At 36.7% G+C, this 22,346-nt stretch overlaps 1 protein-coding gene across 1 annotated transcript; it reads left to right on the top strand.

Moving 5' to 3' along the window:
- The first annotated feature begins 3,418 nt into the window (after window positions 1-3,418).
- Window positions 3,419-19,182, top strand: LOC107551248 (transforming growth factor beta-1-like). The gene is made up of 7 exons (XM_016232786.1): window positions 3,419-4,792; window positions 11,419-11,682; window positions 13,940-14,026; window positions 14,132-14,279; window positions 15,146-15,296; window positions 18,503-18,613; window positions 19,078-19,182. Exons 1-7 carry the CDS (start codon window positions 4,468-4,470, stop codon window positions 19,180-19,182), a joined length of 1,191 nt encoding a protein of 396 aa, XP_016088272.1. The 5' UTR covers window positions 3,419-4,467.
- Window positions 19,183-22,346: the final 3,164 nt, after the last annotated feature.

Raw genomic sequence — 22,346 nt, 5'->3', positions numbered from 1 at the left:
CCCCCGCAACGGGTTGTGTTTAACCCAGCATTTTTTATACCTCAAAATGTGGGAGAAAATGTTTCCAGAACAGTATATTTGCATAGTAAATCCATAGTCTTATGTGTATTTACTGTAATGTTAGTACATATTATTTCACCTAATATAAAGTGTGATTGTCTTTATAATTATATGCATGTATAATATATAATATAATATTAAACAAATGTTCAGGAGAGTATCACAAAGCATGCCTCTGCATTCCTCTGCTTGCAAACCAGGCGCAGCGCATCCGGGTTCTAGTCTCTTTCATCAGCAGCAGCACACGCATGCATCATGGTACTTTCCTAATTGCAGAGCGGAGACTGACACAGAAGGGAAGAACTGTTGAATAAAGTCGTTATTTTTGTTTTCTTTGTGCACAAAAAGTATTCTCATAGTTTCAGACATTACGGTTGAACCACTGATGTTACATGGGCTATTTTAACATGTCCCTACTACCTTTCTGGACCTTGAACGTGGTAGTTCCCTTGCTGTCTATGGAGGGTCAGAAAGCTCCCAGATTTGAATTCAAAAATATCTTAATTTGTGTTCCAAAGATGAAGGGAAGGTCTTACTGGTTTGGAACAACCAGAGTGAGTAATTAATTATATAATTTTCATTTTTGAGTGAACTATCCCTTTTTACTAACAATTTAATATCAGTAGATAGCTCTACAAGTTTTGCCCTGTTACCAAAATTTCAGACATTTCTGAATATACTTTAAATCTCTGAATTGTGTTGTTTAGTTACTTACTAAATATATAATTTGTATAATCACGAACTAGTTAATCATAGGTTAAAAGTTCTTAAAGGGGTCCTATTATGCTCTTTTACAAAGTCTTGATTTTGTTTTGGGGGTGCACTAGAACAGGCTCTCATTCTAGTTTGTTCGAAAAACACATTATTTTTCAGATATTTTACATTATTACAACTCTCTCCCCAGCCTGGCATGAACAGCTCGAATAGTTCCTGTATCAAATGAAGGCCCGCCTTCTGAAATACGAAATGTGCTGTGAATGGTTAGCTGGGCCAGTGTGCGCTGTGATTGCTTAGCTGGGCCAGTGTGCGCTGTGATTGGTTAGCTGGGCCAGTGTGTGCTGTGATTGGCAGCACTCTGCGCCTGGTCGGGAAATGTCATGCCCCTTACCATAGCCGCCTGCGAGCTTCAGTGTAAATATTGTGTCAAAATCAAATCAATTTGAGCACGATTTAAACCCGGATGATTGTAATCACTCTAAGTTCGTCTGCCTTGAGAAAGCTAGCGTGTCTCCGACATAGTGATAACACTCGTTGCCTTCTCTAGTGCAGCTCAACCAGGTCTCGTCCCATTCGTCAGTATTTGTGATATCATAAATCCCGGAAAATATGTGTTGTAGTCCAAACGAGTCGTTCATTGTAGTTTTTGAAAAATGATTTCTGTTAAATAAAATATCTCCTTTTGAAGTGGACTTTGAGCTTTGTAACTTTGCAGATCTTGTTTATGCTCAAACAGCAACATTACAGACTAACTAAAGTTGAAAAAGTGAAAAAGCATAATAGGACCCCTTTAAAAAAAATTAAAATCTAGGTCTAAGCAGAGTTGAAAAAATGTCCAGTAAGCCCTAGCTTTGACACTTTGGTGAGTATTGAAAATAACCGCACACAGGTTCTGAGACTGCAAGTCTTCAGATTCACACTGCAGTTTGAGTTTTTGGGCTGCAGAAGTGTGTGCTGGTGCAAGCACTCTCTCAGGTTCAGAGCCTGGTTGTTTCCTTGACTATAGTTTGTGAGAAAGTTTGCAGGTCAGCTCAACCAGGTCTGTACAAACACACACAAATGGTGCTGGACTGAATGTGACCCTGTCCCACAGGGAAGATTAACATATTACATCCATATCTATGTATTGTTTAGAAAACAGAAGATGCTACTGTTTTTTTTTTATTATTATTATTATTCTGAATTTCTGAAAAGAAAGATGCATGCAGACCTATATGCCAAGAAAACGTAGAAAATATTTTGCAGTAAATCTAATATTTTCTAAAGAGGTCTCTATGCATGCCTGAAAATGGCGATGTTAAATAGCAATAAAATAGCAGTTGTTAAATAACAGGTACTTGGAATTGCAATAATTTATTGTTAAGACTTCAAACCAGCAGACAATTTCACTGCTCTCGTTTGGTCCACAAGAGGGGGCCAGAAACACACGAAAATGGATGCTGTCAAAACAAATTGAAGCTTTATCAGCTTTATTTTAAGAACAATATATCAGTTACACCATACCAAAGCATAGAAAAGACAATATATTTCAATTATAGAAATTAGTTTAATTTTCTTGCTACTCACATTTAAAACAAACCAAGCAAATCCAATTGAAAAGCGCAATGAAAAGTGAACAGTGCTTTGCATAATGTTGATTGCTTTATGAAAATGCATGCTGGAATTATTTTCCAGCACAGTATACTACACCGTAGATTCCCTTTGACTCAATGCATTTTCCTAGGGCAGTGAGATTATCTGAGAGCATGCAAATAACTGGTTGCTATAGTGTCTTGTGCAGACTGATTAATTAAAATATAATTCTGTTTAGCTCTTTCGGTACAGAGATGGCGTTGTTATTTTAAAAACTCCCAATGCCTGCTCGATCCAGCCAAATGTGTATTTGGATCACAGGTGTCTAACATTTCAGTTTCACATCTATTTAGCTGCTTCAAAACGTTTAATACAGATGCCAGAAAATAAACAGCAAAGTGGACATCAGCTCACCGCATGACATTAATGTGGCCTTGATAACAGTGCTCTGTTGTGCAGCTCGTCAGGTTCGGTTTGGGAGTGTGCTTATGCAATAGAGAGCATTCCAGTGTGTCTCTCATCATCTTACCTTGGCACTTTTGACAGAAGGTGTGTGGTTAGTTTGGCCAGACGTTAGTGTCATGCCCATGTTATTTACCTGTCTGTCCTTTCACTGTGTGTGTGTGTCTTCCAGAAGCTGCTAAGGGCTTCCTGGCCAGTATAAGAGAAGTGCTGTGTGAGCAACAGATTTCAGAGAGTCTCTTAGCCTCATTTCCTGGGCGGAGAGCTTTCGGCTCTAGTGAAGCAACAGCAACCCTAAAGGAGAGCGAGTGAGTGAGCTCGAGTGGGATATAGAAGTTATTGGAACGCAAAGCTCTCACAAATCATTTGGTCACCAGCAAGCTCTGACAAGCGAGGAGAGGGAGTGCGTTACAAGAGGGAGCTAATAAAAAGAGTGCTGTACGAGAGAGAAGGAGGGTCTGAAGGGCTTTTTTTTTACTCCACACTGAGGTCAAAAGGCATAAAAGTGGACAAACAGAAAAGAACAAAGGCAAAACGGGAAGGGAAAAGGACATTGGCTGTCACTGCTGCGGTTCACACGTTTACTGCCCGGCAATGGATCTTTCCACTTGTCTTTGTAGTGGGAAAAGCTTGTTTGAAGAGAAAACGAGGTTGTAGCCCTTCTACAAAACACTGTTACTTATTTTGACTGATAACTTGAGAAGTCTTTGCTCTGTACAGAGTTATTCAAACTTGACTGAACTTCTTGACCATGTTTTAGGTGCATTAAAAGCAGGGTTTTTTCTAACACAAGGTTTGCATGTTAAATGAAGAACTTTCAAACTCTGCAAATCTCCGTTACTGTTATCGGATTGTCTGAATGCTTCCGGAAAATTCCGTAAACCTAATGTTGTAAAAGCAAACTTTTGAGGAAATCTTAAAGCTGGACACGTCCCTTTGTCTCAATGCAGGATGCAGCTGGATGGGGTTGTCTGGTTTAGCCCAATAGTTAACAGGGCTTCTTTAGTGGTTTTCGTGTGAGATGACAAAACATCGGCTGGAGCATCAAAACCAGAGAAGCTCAGAGGGGTGGAAAGCTGTGAGCAGAGAGGAAAGTTAGTGAGCAAACACGCTTACAGACGTGTCATTGTATCTGGACCTCTGCGTGTTTTCACAGCGGGAACTATCCAAGTCCAGAGGAGAGAAAAAGAGTCAGTCCAGACGCGTGGACACACACAAGCATTTCTGTGTGCGACTGCCAGCAGTGAGCCGGCGATAAAGTTGTGCCGATAGGAGAAAAGCTTGTGTTTGGGAATTTTTTTACTGAAATTTATGCTTGGACGCATATGTACAAGTGCATGTCAGTGCTTGGCGGCGTTCAGGTCTTTGTGTGCATCTAAGCTTGTTTATGTGGGAGAGTTGTTGTTCCATTTGGCCAACCTGCACCTGGATGGACCTCTGAAACAGGTGAGGCATCAGGAATTTCCCTTATTAGATATCAGCTGTTCTGTTGGCTTCATTATTCAAGGTGCTTTCCAGAATCATCATCAGGTAGCATCACCTCCATAATAACAACACTGCCGTGTCTGTTTGATCCAAACACTCTGCATCAATCACAGACTCTTGGTGAGCCTCTCTCTCCTTACCTAAAGACAGTTTGCTCTCAGATTTGGCACCATGAGGTTGCTTTGCTTGGTAGTGACGGCCCTGTGCATGGTGGCTAGAACGGGAAGCATGTCCACGTGCAAAACTCTGGACCTGGAGGTGGTGAAGAAGAAACGGATTGAGGCCATCCGTGGTCAGATCCTCAGCAAACTGCGCATGGCCAAAGAGCCTGAATCGGAGATAGACGGTGATGGACAGAAGATCCCAGATACCATGATTTCTCTGTACAACAGCACTGTTGAACTGAGTGAAGAAATGAAGATGAAGCCCGTTTCTGTGCAGGCTGAAGATGAAGATTACTTTGGCAAGGAGGTGCACAAGTTCGTCATCCGGCAAGGTAAGAAGTGTCCATCTTTAGAGACAATTTAACATCATGTCCTATTCAAGTCGGCATTCTGCGGTGAAATATTTTTATATAATAATCACTTTATAACTATAATTATAATTGACAGCTGTAGAATTGAACTATTTCCTAGGCAATGATTTTCTGCATGTCTGTGCTAGTCTCATGTCTCTCATTTCATTTGACAGTTTATTTTACATAGTTAAATAAGGTGAACTCACACCAAAATGACATGTCATTTATTTACTTTTATGGAAATGTAAAATATGACAAATATTGCCCTATATCAAGAGTGACTCTGTCATATGTTACCTATAAGATGATATAAATAAGATGAAAATTTGTATGTAATATTATATGCAGCAATATATATATACAGTATATATATGCAATCTTTATTAAAACACATCTCTATGTTTACTTTTTAATGTCTATCTTTTAGATTTACTTATATAACATCAACATGTATTGATGATTTTAGGATATATACATCAGCATGACATATATGTCCACAAACAAATCACACATACAGTACATGAACATACATATTTATATGGGCTATGAAATTGTTAATTTCTAATAGGTTTCATATGCGTTTTAACTTCTTGTGACAGTATAGTTCCTTTACATAAATGTAACGCATATGCTGATTTAGTAAGTAGCCATTTAATTAAGTGAAATATACAGTCATCCAGTCATTACAAAGGTTGAATCTTTTATTTCTTTTATATATTTTCTTTACTGAAATATTAGTGTCATTCAAGTATCACGAGTCTTGTTTCTTTAGCTCTGTGAAAAGCAGACCAACATGTCCAGTTCAGATAATTAATGTTAGGTTCTCTTAATGCTGTAACAACTCGTATGTGAAGAATCGTGATCTCATAGCTTTGTGTTACGTGTTCCCCTAAAAACCCCTCATGCATTCACTTCAGATCCCCTCATGCTCAGGGGAGCTAGGCAGCAATTCATCCCATTTCATCGTCGCCTTCAGACTATCTGTGGTATTTTAATAGCCTAGTTGTTTTTGCTGTTGGCGTCATGTGTTAGAGATTGTTAAACTCAAATCCTTAACAACAAGTTCTTGCTCTTTACCTCATTTTACCACTTCAAACACTTCAGACATAAACATCAGGCCTGTGATCCGATACGCGCGGTGAATAAAGACCTCCGTGGAGATGGGGCTTGCTCGAAGGATGAAAACCAAGGACAAAGAGAAACTGTTGATAAGGGTAGACGAGTCAGATCCGCTGTCCTTCTCACTAATTCTGTTTTTCCTCTGGGGTTAGGGGCTTTCCTGTAACTGAGCCATCTATTTTGTGTCTCTTACTGGTTCTGTCTTTTTGCTCTATTTTTGACAGGCCCATTTGACAGCAGAGTGGGTTGCTTGTTTCTGAGTGTGATTAAGATTTAGAGGAAATAGTCCCAAATAGCAATGTTGAATTCCCCCTTTTGCGGTTTCCGTCATGGGACAAAAGTCCTCTTTATGTTCTTGTGTTTGTGTAAGGCTTCTTACATTTGTTTAAGGTGGAATGCATTTTAATAAATAAGTCCTGATGCAAGTGCAAAGCCTCCCACGCTCAGTATTTACAGTCTGTAGTACTGTAGTAATTGCTTACTTTTGCAAGACTACGTTACACAAGAATTAACTGGTGGACAGTATGTGAAGCAATTCCAAGGCTGGAGCCTCAAATGTAAATGAATAATTAGATTTTTACATTTGCTGAAGAAATCTGTGTTTACACTACATTTTGATAATCCACGTACATTTTTTTTTTTACTTTGCATCTACATGTTAACTAACGCTCATTAGAGTATTAGTAGGCTGTGAGGTTATGGTTACCCCATGCTTAAACCAAGCAAATATCACGGCCCTAGTGCCAGGGTGTAGTGTGTGGTTTCCTGGGAGTTTCAACGTTTTTATAACATTACTATGTGGTTGCTAAACGGTTGCTAGGTGGTTTCAAGTAAAATTGCATGATTTGAGGTATAATTCATGTCTGTAGCATAAACGGTGTTGTGTGAGTTAAGGCTGGAATACACTACACAACCTCTAAAATCTAAACAGATTTTAAAACACTAGGCATCATACACTTGCCAACTTTATAAATTACAGAGAGGAAAAACTGGGCATCGCACACTAAATGGCTGAGGATCACTCACTACCATACTTTTCAAGTCATTTCAAACTCAGCAAACTGACATAGAAACATGTGACAAATGAAAACAACATGTTTTCAAACATGTTTTGATCAGTGTTGCGGGTAATGCATTACAAGGAATGTAATCAGATTACTTTTTCAAGTAACTAGTAAAGTAATGCATTACTTTTGAATTTACAAGAAAATACAGGTTATTTAGTTTTTATCCATTCATTCACTGACTCCTCTCTGGTCTCTGTGTTGACAGAGATTGGCAGTGAGGCATTTCCTTCAGCCTGAGGCTAATAATTTCACTTTTGGTGTGAAAGAGCCTTTGCAGGTTCCAAAAATATAACCTTTGGGTTTCTGATATTAAAAACAAAGGAGGCAAGCCCAGCCCAGGTGACAAAAAGTAATGCAAAAGTAACGTAATGCATCACTTTTCATAAAAGTAAATAAGTAGCGCAATTAGTTACTTTTTTTTATGGAGTAGCGCAATATTGCAATGCATTACTTTCAAAGTAACTTTCTCCAACACAGGTTTTTGATATCTGGATGGAATTATAGTCTGAAGGTAAAGAAAAAAAAAATCTATGAAATCTGTCAACTCAAACTTGCAGATTGAATTTTGACAACTAGCATCAGCTTGTCCAGACTGTAAATCGGGCCAAAAATCTAGGCAAAAGGGGCGTAATGTATTCCAGCCTGTATGTGAAAAAATATATTAAAGATCAAGGTTTGTTCTAATAGTATACATAACTATGCTTGCCTTAGGAAACACCAATAATCATTTATATTGTGGATTTTTATTGTTGCAATACTTTTAAATGCATTCAAGAAAGCAGAACAATCCTCTTGTAATCCTTGTTGAACACAGATAGAAAAACATCATGTGCTTAGCCTTGTCCATTTTGAAATAGAACCCCTACTTTTAGCAATGAGAGTGTGTTGAAATATTTTTCAGGATTACAGACTTGTTTTTGTAGGATTATGGATTGCTGTCATTGTCTAATGTGGTGTTCAGGGTTCTTTCCGTTATGTTTTCGTTCAGTAGCATAGATGTTTAACTTGCTACAATGCCAATTTTGCCACATTGTATTTGATTTGGAACATTTATTTTTTTACCTTATGGCTTGCTAGACTCAATAGTATCTGTTAGCTGAAGGTAGATGAAAGAGATGAAGAAAAATATATTGTTGACTGTGCAGTTGTGTATTCATATATTACGCTGTCAAATCAAGAGTGCTCAATTTACAGCCATGCCCTGCAGCAATGCCCAAGTTTCCATGTCCTTCTTCAGGCCAATCAGTCTGTTCTACTGCATGTGTGCTATTTTTCATTTCATGTTATCACATGTCAAAGATTGTGCTGACTGCACAGCTCATCTGCCGGGAAAGTGTGTCATGTCTCAATGTGATTGGAGCAGCACAGATAGTCGAGGACGCAGAGAGTTATGATTCTATGGATGGCGATAGTAAGAGGAGAGGAGTGTAAAGCGTGTGTTTTGTAGAGGCAGATTTTTAAGCCTGCTGGAATCTGGTTGCACCCATTACTAATGATAGGCCTGTCTCAGTGCCTGTTAGGACAGCTGTCCTGGGTTTACCTGAGCGCCAGCCTGCATAAACACACACAGAAATCCGTCTCCACCCTCATCTGATCCACCATACACCATCAACAAAGAGCTGTGCCTTCAGTCCTTGACACCTTTTATATATGACCACAGGTATTGATGCATGGGACCCATTATAAAATAGTTTCCAAATCAATGTGATATATCCCTCAACAGTGAATAGAACATGTCCAACATGTACAAGCTAATGAGAAGAAAAAAAAATCATTATAGCTATTGGATAAATCTTATGAAAGCATGTGGGTCACATTTCAACCCAAAACCACAAGAAAAGAAAAGAAATGATATATATAGTACTCTCACATTACTGTTATTTATACGCAGACTGATGAGAACGGGTTGGGATGTTTTACCATGTGGTTATTTATTAAGACAATACAAAAAATACTACAGTACATTGCTTATTTTTTATACATATTATTAGTAATATAATTAAATATATCTCTCTCTGTTTATAACCAAGCTAATTAGAAAGTATTATTGCTATTGGGTAAATCTTATGAGAACATATCCAGGTCTCATTTCACTCTTAAAAAAAAGATGGTAGTAGTAGTAACACTATTCACTATTAACTAGTTGCTTTTTAGTATGCATAGCCTATTGTTATTGTCTATTTATCAGTACTTATAAAGCACAGATTTATGGCTTATTCTTACCATATTCTACATCCCTTAATCCTACGCCATACCTAAACTTATCAACTACAAGTACATTTCTTACTCAATAAGCAGCCAATTAGGAGTTTACTGAGGGAAAACTCTTAGTTAACAGTGAATCGAAAGTGTTACTGAAGATAGTAGTTGCGTGCAGATAGATGGTTAGTGGAATTAACCACAGAGAATATCCCACCCATCCTCCTGCAGATATCCAGCAACCTCTGATGATCTCAATCATGCCATCATCTGCTCTCCGATTGTCACAACGCTGAGCTCCAGCGCAGGAAGTCCCCTCTCTGACAAACTTTGCATTTAAATGTCAAGCTTTAAATGTCAAAAAATAATGTCTTGTTTTAATGTCATGTGTAGAGTTGGTTTCCTGCATAACGTGTGATATATAGCTGCAAAATTACTAAAAAGAAATATATAAATAGACATGAAATACTGATTTGAAGATCATTTATTATATGGGAAGAAAAAGAGAGTGGAGTTATATGAGAGACACTAGCACTGTATATTGCAGTATGTTGGAAATCAGTTGCCTGGAACAATGGACATTTAAGTCAAGTAAATACATACAAAAATAACTGCAGGATTCTGCACTGACCAATCACATTGAAATATAGCAGCGTAAATATCTAATAAATATATCTATTCCATTTTCTAGAGCTATAAAACTTCCACAGTAGCCCTACGTAGTGCTCTGAATGTAACACTGGATGGTGTGACTGATCTCATGTATCAAGACTGAACCGGTTAAACTGATCCCGGTAGCAGCTACATACAGCGGAGTTAGTGCCAAACTAATGAAAATGTATCCCTACAAGCTATCTAAATAAATCCAGTTATTCCTTCTTCTTAAGTTTTATTTAAGCGCACTGAATACAGTGATAGCATTGCTTTAATATACTCTACTAATCATGGAAGAGTGATGGATGTTTCATTCAGCGTGGTCTCTTTTAAGCTTTCCGTCTGATGTGTGTGTAATTAGTAGTGTTTGCTAAATCAGATTCTTACAGCTAGGATTAGGATTTATTTTAATTAAACCCCAAGTAATAAACTACTGGCAAGTCTAGTCAAGTCACCTATGTTTCTATAGCGCTTTATACTATACAAATTGTGTCAAAGCAGCTTCACAGTAATATATAGGAAAATAACAGAATCAGTGATGCAAACTTCATCCAATGTGAGAAATTCAAATGTAATTATTCAGTTCAAGTCAGTTCAGTAACTGTGTAAAGTTAATCAATGATATAAATAATTCAGTAAGCAGCTCTACGGAAGACAATAGTGTCATTATTTAGCTGGCGTCAGTTCATTATTGTTTCAATTTAGTTCACTGACAAAAAATAAAAAATCATCAATTATAAAACAAAGGCAATTCATCAATAAAGCAGCTCAACAGAAGACAATAGTGTCATCATCCAGCTCAAATTAGTTCAAATTTCATTCTCATCCAATAGTGTCAGTGCAGTCAAATCACTAATGCAGTATACTGAATATTAAGTGTCTTTTAAACCCCAGAAAAACAAAACCCACGGCGAGAGCGGTAATCACCCAGGCTCAGTCTCATCTGGCTGATTGAACGAACACGGTGGGATTTAGGATTCCAGGCTGCATGCAAAGTCACATTTGTGGATTGATATTATTGGATTGATCAATACTGGGACGAGTTGCATAAACATAGCCACTATATTAAAGGGATAGTTCACCCAAAAATGAAAATTTTATATTTATCTGCTTAGACCCAGGGCATCCAAGATGTAGGTGACTTTGTTTCTTCAGTAGAACACAAACAAAGATTTTTAACTCAAGTTTACTTAAGTATTGTTCCTTGTTAGAGTGTGTTAATTTCAACATTTACTATTATTTATTTTTTTACTACTACTACTGCTACTATGTTTCAGTACTGTTTTTGTTAATAAAGCACTATTTTAGTTTTTGTTCAGTATCAATTTTAAAACTATCGGTTAATTAATCGGTATCGGCCAGTGTGGTCCAATTTAGCTATCGGTATTGGCAAAATCCACTATCGGTCGACCTCTAAACAAAACTCTAAATATCTTTCAAAGATTTGGCTCATATTTGGCAAACTTTGGTTCTTTTGTGCATTAATGGTTAATTTGACAAAAGAGCGATCTGTTGTCTGAGCTTTAAAATAACCGTGAACCTTTCTGTCTCTCACTTTCTCTCTAGCTCAGAATGGCACAAAGCATCAGATGACTTTTAACGTGTCAGAGATGAAGCAGACTATTCCAGACCACCGGCTCCTGTCTCAAGCCGAGTTACGGCTTCGGATTAAGAGCCCTACAATGGACCAGGAGCAGAGGCTGGAGCTGTATCGTGGAACGGGCGATCAGGCTCGATATCTGGGCACTCGCTTTGTCTCCAAGGATTTGTCCAATCGTTGGCTCTCGTTTGACGTGAAACAGACGATAATAGAATGGCTGCAGGGCTCAGGTAAGGTCATGGCAGCATTCAGCTAACATCCGCTGTAGTTTCCCAATTGCGATTGATGAGTGTATTTGAGATGTGCTCATAAGAATGTATTCCCAAATTATGTTCTACATAATCTGTTTGGTTAAAACAGTTTACCTTTTCTCAGGCATCTACTTAATGTTGTGATAACCCAAAACCTCAGTGAGACAATAATGCAGTATTCTGTTATTGGCACTGAAATGAGAACAAATAAGAACTTGCAGACCACAGTACTTAAAAGAGCATAATAATCATGATGGTACATGTTATACTTAATAAACAAGGATCTAGAGGCTTTGCAATATTATACATTTGGATGAAATGTTACTTGTACTAAAATATATGTTAGTCAAGTGAGCAAATCTGTTTTATTAGTGGTGTTTGCTAAAGCATTATTATTACTATTTCGCATACTTATGATTAGGATTTGAATAAATCTGTAACACTAAGCATTAAATGTTGGCATATAATTAATTTTGCATTCTTTGTGCTACAGGCATGAATAATTCTTGAAACTCTATGGGGAGGTGTACTGTTACTTTACTTATAAGCGTTTGGATCTGGCGCATAAAAATTATTGAAGGAACAGCACAATCTTATTCATAATGTCATGATTTGTGGGTGGGCTTTTTCCAGAACTCTATAATTATAACAAACCATTTTTGCACAAACAAACACCACTTACATTCAGAAAATTTAAAACTCTAGCAGTAGCTTTGGCAATTTTAGTATGTTTATTCAGGGAATTACAAATATTGCCATAACCTTGTGGGCAGCCACTTTCAAATAAGTCATTTTCACAAAACTTTTAAATGTATTTTAACCTGTTAACTGCTTGGCTCTCTTTTTATATTGCCTTTTCTCCATCACATATATTAGTAATTAGTTGCCATTTGAAAGATTAAACTCTCAAAATGCATCCTGTGAAAACTGTTTTGAAATTGGATATTGCTTTACCATGGAAACGCTATATTATATTATATTTTTGGGCTCCTCCCTCTAGTGGGCGGTGTCAAGTGTCATATTAGAAAATTTGCTATAATATTTTATAATCAAAACTTTCTAATCTTTACAAAACATATTGTTGGAAAGGTCTGAATCTCAATGTTTCATATTTATTTTTTATTTATTTCATATTTTTGTAACAGAAATTTATACATTTGTAACAGGAAAATGCATTAAAAAAATTCTGTGGAGTTTAGGTGTCAGCCAGTGACTATTTTGGTATAGCACCTAACCAAAATCAAATTATTAGATTTTTGTGATATCAACTTCAAATTGGGAGCATAACTTAGTAAGACATATGGCTTTTACTTTTTATCAGTTTTAGATTCCAAAATATTTTGTGTAGTATTTATTTTATATAACATCAAAAAATAAAGTACATTTTCTTTATAGTAAACCTAAACTTTTATAACGTGTTTACACGTTATATCTTTCACCTCACCAATAATCTTCTTTAAAAAGAGACCAACCTTAGGTCTGTATTCCAAAGCATTCAATTACAACAGTTTAAGGTTTAAGTTCAGAGAGCGCATTTTTACATCTATGTTTAAAAAGGGTTAAGAAGTTACTTTTTTTTTTTACTTTCTCCTCTGAAGTGCTTATTATTGCAGTTCTGGAACTTGTCTTTTGGAAGACTGTTCTGAAAAACAGCTTTGTTTCTTGGCAGACTGTTAAAGATACTGTTAAAGACGCATACTAGTCTCCCTGAAATCCTGTAAAAGTCAGCCAATTAGAAAGTGTCTTCATTTTAGTGTGCCGTATGCATCAGACAGTTAGCTAACAGAGTGTGGGCTTTCTGACGTCTGAGACTGAGATTAATCATTTCCTGTCTCCTACTGTCATGTCTAATAAAGGTGCAAACGTTCAAAAACAGAAAAGTAGTCAGGGTTACTTTAATTTAACCATTATAATCCATAATTATGAATGTATATGTGACTACAGTCTTACTCGAAATACCACGGTTAAACTATGGCCACCATTCACGGAAGTGTAGTAAATTTGGAAAGCTAAACTTTGTGCCTATAAGTAAGGACTGTTAGCTTCCTTTCCTTCATTTAAAAGATTAACTGGCTGACTGATTTTAAAGATTAAAACTGGCTGAAACAACTATATTATTCATTCTGAATGGACTTGATTAGTATGTGACCCATTTTTATGTGCTCTTTGATGTTAGTGCATGTGTTAAATGGCTTATACAGTGCAAAACCTAAATAAACTTGTGTGTGTTTAACAGAAGAGGAAGAACGTTTGGAGCTGAGGTTATACTGTGGCTGTAAAACAGACCGGCAGAGTACTGATAAATTCCTCTTCAGTATATCAGGTATGATAATCTCAATAATCTGAAACATAGTGCTGGAAATGTATGCCAAAAGAATCCAAACTGATATAATCTTTTTCTCTGTGCACTGTATGTGTGTATTTTCAGGACTAGACAAGCAGAGAGGTGACACTGCTGGTCTGGCAGAGATGATGGCAAAGCCTTATATTCTGGCTTTATCTTTGCCTTCTAATGGCAGCTCCCTTGCATCCGCTCGCAGGAAACGAGCTGTTGGCACTGATGAAACTTGTGATGAGTGAGTCTGTTTGCTCTCTTTTACTTGTTATGTTTTGTTTATATATACAGTATAGGAGTACATATAACAAATACTTATACTCTTCTCATTTGGACCAAATTTGAATATACGGTGGCATTGTTAAATTCTTGATTCTGATTGGCAGTGCTGGTTCTGGACTTCTGGGGGTCCTAAGCACAACTTTGTCAGGCGGCCCCTGTCAGTGCATTCATAAAACCTCCAAAATGACCCCTGACCCCTTACTCTCTTCTTTCATAGCAGTTTCACTGTTAGATTAAAATAATAATAATAATAAAATAAAAAAATGACAAACAATATGACAAATTTCATAGAAAAAAGATACAAATGAAATAATTTAGCCTACTAAAAATAATAGCCTACCTTACAGAAATTGAATGATGTAATATACGTATTATTAAATTTACATTGATTGCTATACCTGATTGTCAGGTTTATTAGGCTGCTGTCACTTTAAGACAATGCATAGATCTAATATATAGACAAGCATTCGATTACTTTCCCAACTATTAATTAATTATTAATGTTTATTATTATATTATTAATGTTCACCTAAGACATAACTGATTGCATTTAAGTAAGCACTCACCAAAATGGAACTTTGGCATTTTTTGGTGGACTGCAGCACAGAAATAAATCAGGGGGGAAAAAAAAGACAAAGACGATAAACAAAATTATGCATGGAAATTCCAGCAGGGAAAAAAAATGAATAGGGCAGCTGTAATTCAGTAATTCACCATCAAGTATTTCTATATCTAAAACTGAGGTGTAAAAATGTAATGCAAGTAGGCACCACTGAACACACAATAAGATAAATAGACTCACTCTTTCCCAACATTCTCTGGCAGAAAAACTGAGACCTGCTGTATGCGGAAGCTTTACATTGACTTTCGGAAAGATCTGGGTTGGAAGTGGATCCACAAGCCGAAGGGATACTTTGCCAACTACTGCATGGGCTCCTGTACCTACATCTGGAATGCTGAGAACAAATACTCTCAGGTAGGGTGCCGTCCCATTTGACCAGTGAAGCTGACACTGTATGTATTTAAAAGCATGTACTTCACCAGTGACTGCGTAACAAAAGCTACAGTATGCCTGAACATGCTCCTTGCTGGTTTTCTTCACCTGGACAAAGGCGTATTCCAATATTAGCCTAAAATCACACACAGGAACACTTTCCCAGAAACTTTATGGGTTAATATTTTGAACATGATTTGGGATGCACTATTTCTGATCTGTTTACAATTTAGTACAAAAAACATCACTTTTAGGCCGCATTTAGATTACATGGTTCAAGTTCAAGAAGACCCACTTCTGTTTTGTTTAGTCTTTTTCCTCCCATGTGGCACAGATCGAATGACCTACGAACGTGTATGCAGGAAAAAAGCACATGGATTCCAATATTCTCGGATCACTTTCAGGCCTTATTCATATGTGGAAATAAATATGTGCATTTGCATCTGCCATGTAAGCGCTTTGATCGGATATTCCCATTAATCGTGCATCATTGAAAAAGCGAAGGTGGCGAATGACGTCAACTGTGGTGGACGCTTTTCCGGGCAGTGTTGCCAAGTCCAGTGGAATTGGGCTACTTTTACACTAGTCGCGATTCTGTTACCCTTCAAATTGCACAAATTGAAATTGAAAATATGCCTATTGGAAACATGTCAATTTCGCAAAAACTCCCATATATCGCAAAAATGTTTTTGCGCTCACATGAGGTGGTTTTTCAGGCAATGCGAAAAATAAATATTTTGCAAAACTGCAATGGAAACTTTTTTTTTTTTTTGCATTTACAGCTAACTTGGCATGCGTAAAAGTCACATGATCATTCTTGAATGCACTATAACCTCCAAAAACCCCTCATACGTAGCCGCTCTCTGAAGTTTTTTAGACCGCAGGTTAAATCGATTTCTCCCCCAACTATGGATTGTTTTGCCAAGTGTATAGTGTAAATGCAGATATCGGATATAGGTCACTTTTAAAAGAAAATATAAGCTAGTCATCAGAAAAAAATCGGCTACAGTCCAGAAAGTGGAATTGGGCATCAAGAACTGCAGTGTAAATGCGGCCTTAAATTTTCTGCCTGCAATATTTGCTTTGCTCTGGTTGGTTCTTGTCATTTCTTGAGCAAGGATACACAACACCATCCTAAGAAACGGATGACAGATTTCTTTGAGTTGGAATCTATATAATAACAGTGTGGCGCCTGTGGCTGTGTACAGTACATTAGTTAATTTTCAATGCAGAGGTACAGTATTATCCAGAGGGGCATTTACGGAGGATAGAGAAGAAGTGCAAAAGTTGGCAAAAACAAGGTTTGAATGACTAGTTACCCCCAGGGTTGAAATGTCATACATTTTATGTCATTACATCTTGAATTATAATAGTGATGTTTCTCTTTTTAGCTTTTTGAGTTGTACCTATGCAAGCTTCAAATTTCACCAGTTTTAAGAATTCACAATACGTTTTTTTTTATGCCCATAATATGTATGGGCAAAAACACTGAAACATTTCACAGAATATCTTTCTTTGTGTTCTATGGAAGAATTAAAAAGAACGGATACAGGTTTGGAAATGCACGAGGGAAAGGATATGATGACAGGATTTTCCTTTTTGGGTAAACTTTCTCCTGCACAGCAGTGCAGTACTTTAGTTCATTTACAATGCAGATAGTCTCCAGATGGACATGTGAGGTGCTTAGAAGGCAAGATCAGTGTAACGACTTCATATAAGTAATAGGGTGGACAAAATGACACTGTGAATCAAAGCGTAATCAAATTGATCTGAAAAATAAAGCTTCAAATTTCACCAGTTTTAAGAATTCACAATACGTTTTTTTTTAATGCCCATAATATGTATGGGCAAAAACACTGAAACATTTCACAGAATATCTTTCTTTGTGTTCTATGGAAGAATAAAAAAAAAAAACGGATACAGGTTTGGAAATGCACGAGGGAAAGGATATGATGACAGGATTTTCCTTTTTGGGTAAACTTTCTCCTGCACAGCAGTGCAGTACTTTAGTTCATTTACAATGCAGATAGTCTCCAGATGGACATGTGAGGTACTTAGAAGGCAAGATCAGTGTAACGACTTCATATAAGTAATAGGGTGGACAAAATGACACTGTGAATCAAAGCGTAATCAAATTGATCTGAAAAATGACTCTTTATGTTTGTCTTTTTTTGAGCTGCTTTACAGCTGAACGGAATTATTTTTGCATTAAAACATGTTGTTTAAAGTGCTAAATAAATAACGGTCACTTGACTTAACGAAACACAAGCAATTAAATAGACATACGGTTTGCCTTTAGAACACTTACAGAATGCTGCCATACTCGTCCTGATTATGATTTTCATAATCTAGGGAAACTTTTGACATTATTTGGCAGAGTTAAAGATTGAAAGTGACATCCCAGGATAGATAAATGGATTCCTAAAGTCAGGCGTGTTTTTAATTCTAGCTTTGTGACACATGCTGTACAGTATGTTCAACTGAGGTTATGAAATTTGGTTACTGGTTATTTTTTTCAAATGTTGACACATGTTTAGCATTGATTCCTATTATTGTAAAATCTATTTGATATAAAGACTTTTGCTTACATTTTTTTTATGATTTTTGTATGAAAATATAAATAGTTTTAAGATTTGCGCAAGTTGGACTAGATAGTGACAGAAAAGCAGTCAACATGCATCAATACTGTTATAAAGATGCACTCCATGAAGAGTGTCCAGAGCTCATTTATGAATGTTATTTTGGTCACCACATTGTAAATTCTTAAAGAGCAATAGTTAGCAGGCGATTATAAGAAATTGTATAATTTGTATAATGAATATTTCAATATTTAAGTGAATCCGCTTAACAGAATAAATTCATGCACGACATTTAAACTGTCTATCTTTTCTAATGAGTGTTACACCAGTGTTTCATGGTGCAATTTTACACTGTTTACCATTTTTTTTACGTTCAAATATTCTACCAAGTACGCAACTAAACTCATGATAAAAATACACCATAATGTAACTTTCAGCCATCCGTTATCGTGCGCAAATCACTCTATGCTCTATATTTGATCAGGGTTCAGCGGTCTCAATGCATTTCAACGTGAGTTCACATAACAGTTTGCTCTTATGAACACTTGTTTTGCAGTGCTTCACTGTTTCATTGCGGTATCAAATGGTATGTGTATTTGTGTCTCATAGATATTAGCCTTGTACAAACACCACAACCCTGGTGCATCGGCTCAGCCATGCTGCGTACCTGCAGTCCTCGACCCTCTGCCGATTCTATTCTACGTGGGAAGACAACACAAGGTAAATGCCTCTTTCTGACTATTTTAATTGCTTCTCAGCTTCCTACACATTTCACATTTATGAAATCAAATTATTTCTCACAAAGAAGGTGAATCTTATTTTTAGGACCATTAAGATTGTTTGCATTGTGTGATTTCCTGTGTCACAATTCGTAATGTATCTATTCAATTCAGTCATTATTGTTTTACAGTAAAGGGACAGACAGTACAACAAATGCATACATGATCTGTAAATACGTATATTAAATTATTAAATTAATGAATCGTTTTTGTTACGCTAACAAGAATGTGCTCAGTTGTCAAAATGCAAAGAATCTGCTCCTAAAAACAGGCTTAACTTTCTTGCAAAATGTACTTTATTATGTTTTTTCCTGCGGTGAAATTTCAGCCATGTTTGTGCAAGCGATGTGTTTGTGTTAGTGAGTCTGTATCTATGCGTGTGTATGTTTGTTGTGTGGTGTTCAGCTGTGTTGGCCTTGTGCTGACATCTTCATGAGGAACATTAGTGTGTATATTTATAGAGGCTTCATGTTTTTCTCTGCCCTGTTTGACATCGGCGGTGTTGAGTGATGAGAATTGTGTTCTGTGTATTAGTTTAAAGACAACACGCCTGAGAATACACTGTTCGCAAAATGAATGCAGTGTCACGCTTCACTGAAAAATACTGGCTAGTTACTGTAAAACTACCGTCCTTTGTAGACACTGTCCTCTTTGTTATACTTTGACATTTTTTAATTGCTACAGAATTCCTTTGACAAACATTTCACATCCATGCAGTGTTTTATTATATAATTACATTTCCTTTTTTGCACTTATTTTATGCCATTGTGACACATGAATTGTTTCAATAAACAAAACTCACAATTCAATCCACAATATCTAATGGACAGACAGATTGTTATGCACAAACTCAAATACTGTACTGTGAAATAATGTACTGTACTACATGAAATACTGTAGTACAGTAAAGAATCCTGTCCAAACGTTAACTAGGAGAAAGGGGAATGTTTGAAACACATGAACACATTTTGTTATATAACATTCCCACATTTAGCCTTTACAAAGCAGTTTCAATCAGTTTAGAAGTCTACATAAGCTGTATATATTAGTGTTAAATACAAGTAGGCCTACTGTAGGTGGAGTAATGGAGTTACAGCTCCTTTTCTACAGCAAATTGTGCTTTACAAACAACTGTACTTGAAAAAAAAACATATATATACATATAATTTATTAGTGTATAAAAATATTCATATTAAAAATATAATTATAGGAAAAGGGTATATCTTCATATCAGCATTTTTAATATCTAATATATGTTTTATAATATATGTATGTTATCACATACATATATTATTATATTATATTGTATGTTATTATATGTTCATATATAATACATGTTTTAGCGGGTCATGGCATATCAAATTTTCCTTGATCTTTTGACATACAGCTCTGGAAACATTTAAGAGACCACTGCCAAATGTATAGGTTTCTCTGGTTTTACTATTTATAGGTATGTGTTTGAGTAAAATAAACATTGTTTTATTTCATTCTATAAACTACTGACAACATTTCCCCAAATTCAAAATAAACATATTGTCATTTAAAACATTTATTTGCAGAAAATGACAACTGGTCAAAATAACAAAAAAAGTTGCAGCATTTTCAGACCTCAAATAATGCAAAGAAAACAAGTTCATATTCATTTTTGAACAGACGAAACTTACTAGAGAAGTGTGAAGTGTAACATAATATACCTCTGTAAATAAATACTATTTAAATTCATGTCTCGCACATTTTAATGCCCTTTGTATGGAACATATAAGCTCGCTTCAAACTGGAATCATCGCGGAATATCCGGTGATGTACACTTCAGGGCACTTACGGTCGAATAGAACAAACGTCGCACATGATAAGAGATACATATGAAATGTGCAGAGCAGGAGGGTGCGAGGACTGGAATTGGGAACCGCTGATGTAGCCTATTGTAATGTTGTATCTGGTATTGTGGTCTGTCAGCGTATATGCGTTCAGGGGGCGTGGCTTTGGATGGTGATTGCAGGGAGGGTGGGACGTTCGCTTCAGGGTCAAGTCAGCATTTTCCAAGATCTCCTACTGCACCTTTAAAAGGACTTAAAAGGAAAAAGAGAATTGCATCACTCCCATAGACTTCCACGAGAATGTGGAAGTAGCATGCATTGGGGCAAACAATAGTTTCAAACCCTGAATAGTTTCAGAGCTAAACCCCAATAATTCCAGTGTTTCCAAAGCACCCTGTCAAGTTGAAAATGTATCTCATATACAGTATATCTGTTTGTGTGTGTGTGTGTGTGTGTGTGCAAAAAAAAAACTTTATTAACATTATAATTGACCCACAAGGAACATGTTAAAGGTAATAAGAAAAATCCATGGCATGACCCCTTTAATGCTAACTCTATGGTCCTTCTCTGTTTTCTTTTGTTTGTCGTTTCCTTTTTACTTCGTCCTTTCTCCACTTCCCTCTGGGAATTACTGACATGTGGTTGCTCAGGCTTTGGAAACGACTGATGCATGTCCAGACCCGCTCTTAAAACTTGTAGTTATGACTCTATGGAAAAGTTCACAAATACACACGCTGACGAGCCTCACACCACAACATTCATGCTAGCCTTTACATAAGTTGTATGCAGACTGCAATGGGTAAAAGCTTCGATCACCTACTACACTGTTTTGTTCATAAACATTCTAACATTTTTGCAAACTCTTGTCATCAAACTCTGGCTCTGAAGCATCCTCACACAAATGCTTCTCTCCAAACACCATCAGTATTGTTTCATTGCCACCCCTTGAGGTTTTTAACAAGCACGCATTAACCAAACCGTTAGTTTCTGTCTTTGCCAAGGCACAGAATGTGCTGGCAGGGCCCGACAGAGCTTCACAAACAAATTTGACCTTACATTTTCTGTCAATTATACCATAATCCTTAGAAATGAGTCACATTACGGAAGTGCATGTGCTTTCTTCCAGTCCCGCTGATGATGAACTAGAGTGGCGTGGTTGTTAAATGTCATGTAAATCTTTCAGGGTGCTAATATAAGAGCCCCAGTGGGCAGATAAAGCCGCAACATTCTGTGTTCTCAAACGAGCTTCATTCAACAGCTGCACTGGAGTCGACAGCTTCAGGAGAGTTTAAATACACTGTGAATTCTCCTCAACTGACATGTGAAGTGGTAACACTCCATGTTTCTGCTTGTATAACAAACATGAGGTCTGTCATCAGAAACACTCACACATCCACAGATGGCGTGTTCCAGCGGTGTCTATAGCTCTTTGATGAGGTCAGACTGAAGCCAAAGCAGGTGTTTTATCTATGTAATGTGTTAACCCCTCTTCTCTTCAGATAGGTTCATTTTGTTGATAGTTGGTCAATCAAGTCCAACAAGCACTATTTGTATTGGGTAAAATTCACTCATACTGTACACCCTTTTAAATACAGCACAGGAACATAAATCTGTTTGTGATCACATCAAGTGTTCACATCAAAAAGGACAGTTCAAAATAAGTAAGTTCTCATGTGTCCTTAAATCCACCCTACTGTTTAACTAATCAAGCTCTTGTAAAAACTAACCTAAAAGATGAAAAAAATGATGTTTTACTGCTAAACACATTTGCACTGTTTGGGTTTTACAAAGTGAACATGTGCTTGTCATGCTAAAAAGTGATTGTTTGTCTTTCTTTGTTTTTAATGATAAAAAATG

Source organism: Sinocyclocheilus grahami, unplaced genomic scaffold, assembly GCF_001515645.1.
Source record: "Sinocyclocheilus grahami isolate Dianchi unplaced genomic scaffold, SAMN03320097.WGS_v1.1 scaffold419.1, whole genome shotgun sequence".
Lineage (NCBI taxonomy): Eukaryota > Metazoa > Chordata > Actinopteri > Cypriniformes > Cyprinidae > Sinocyclocheilus > Sinocyclocheilus grahami.
Note: the sequence above shows the minus strand (reverse complement) of the source record. Positions and strands in the feature narration are given on the sequence as shown.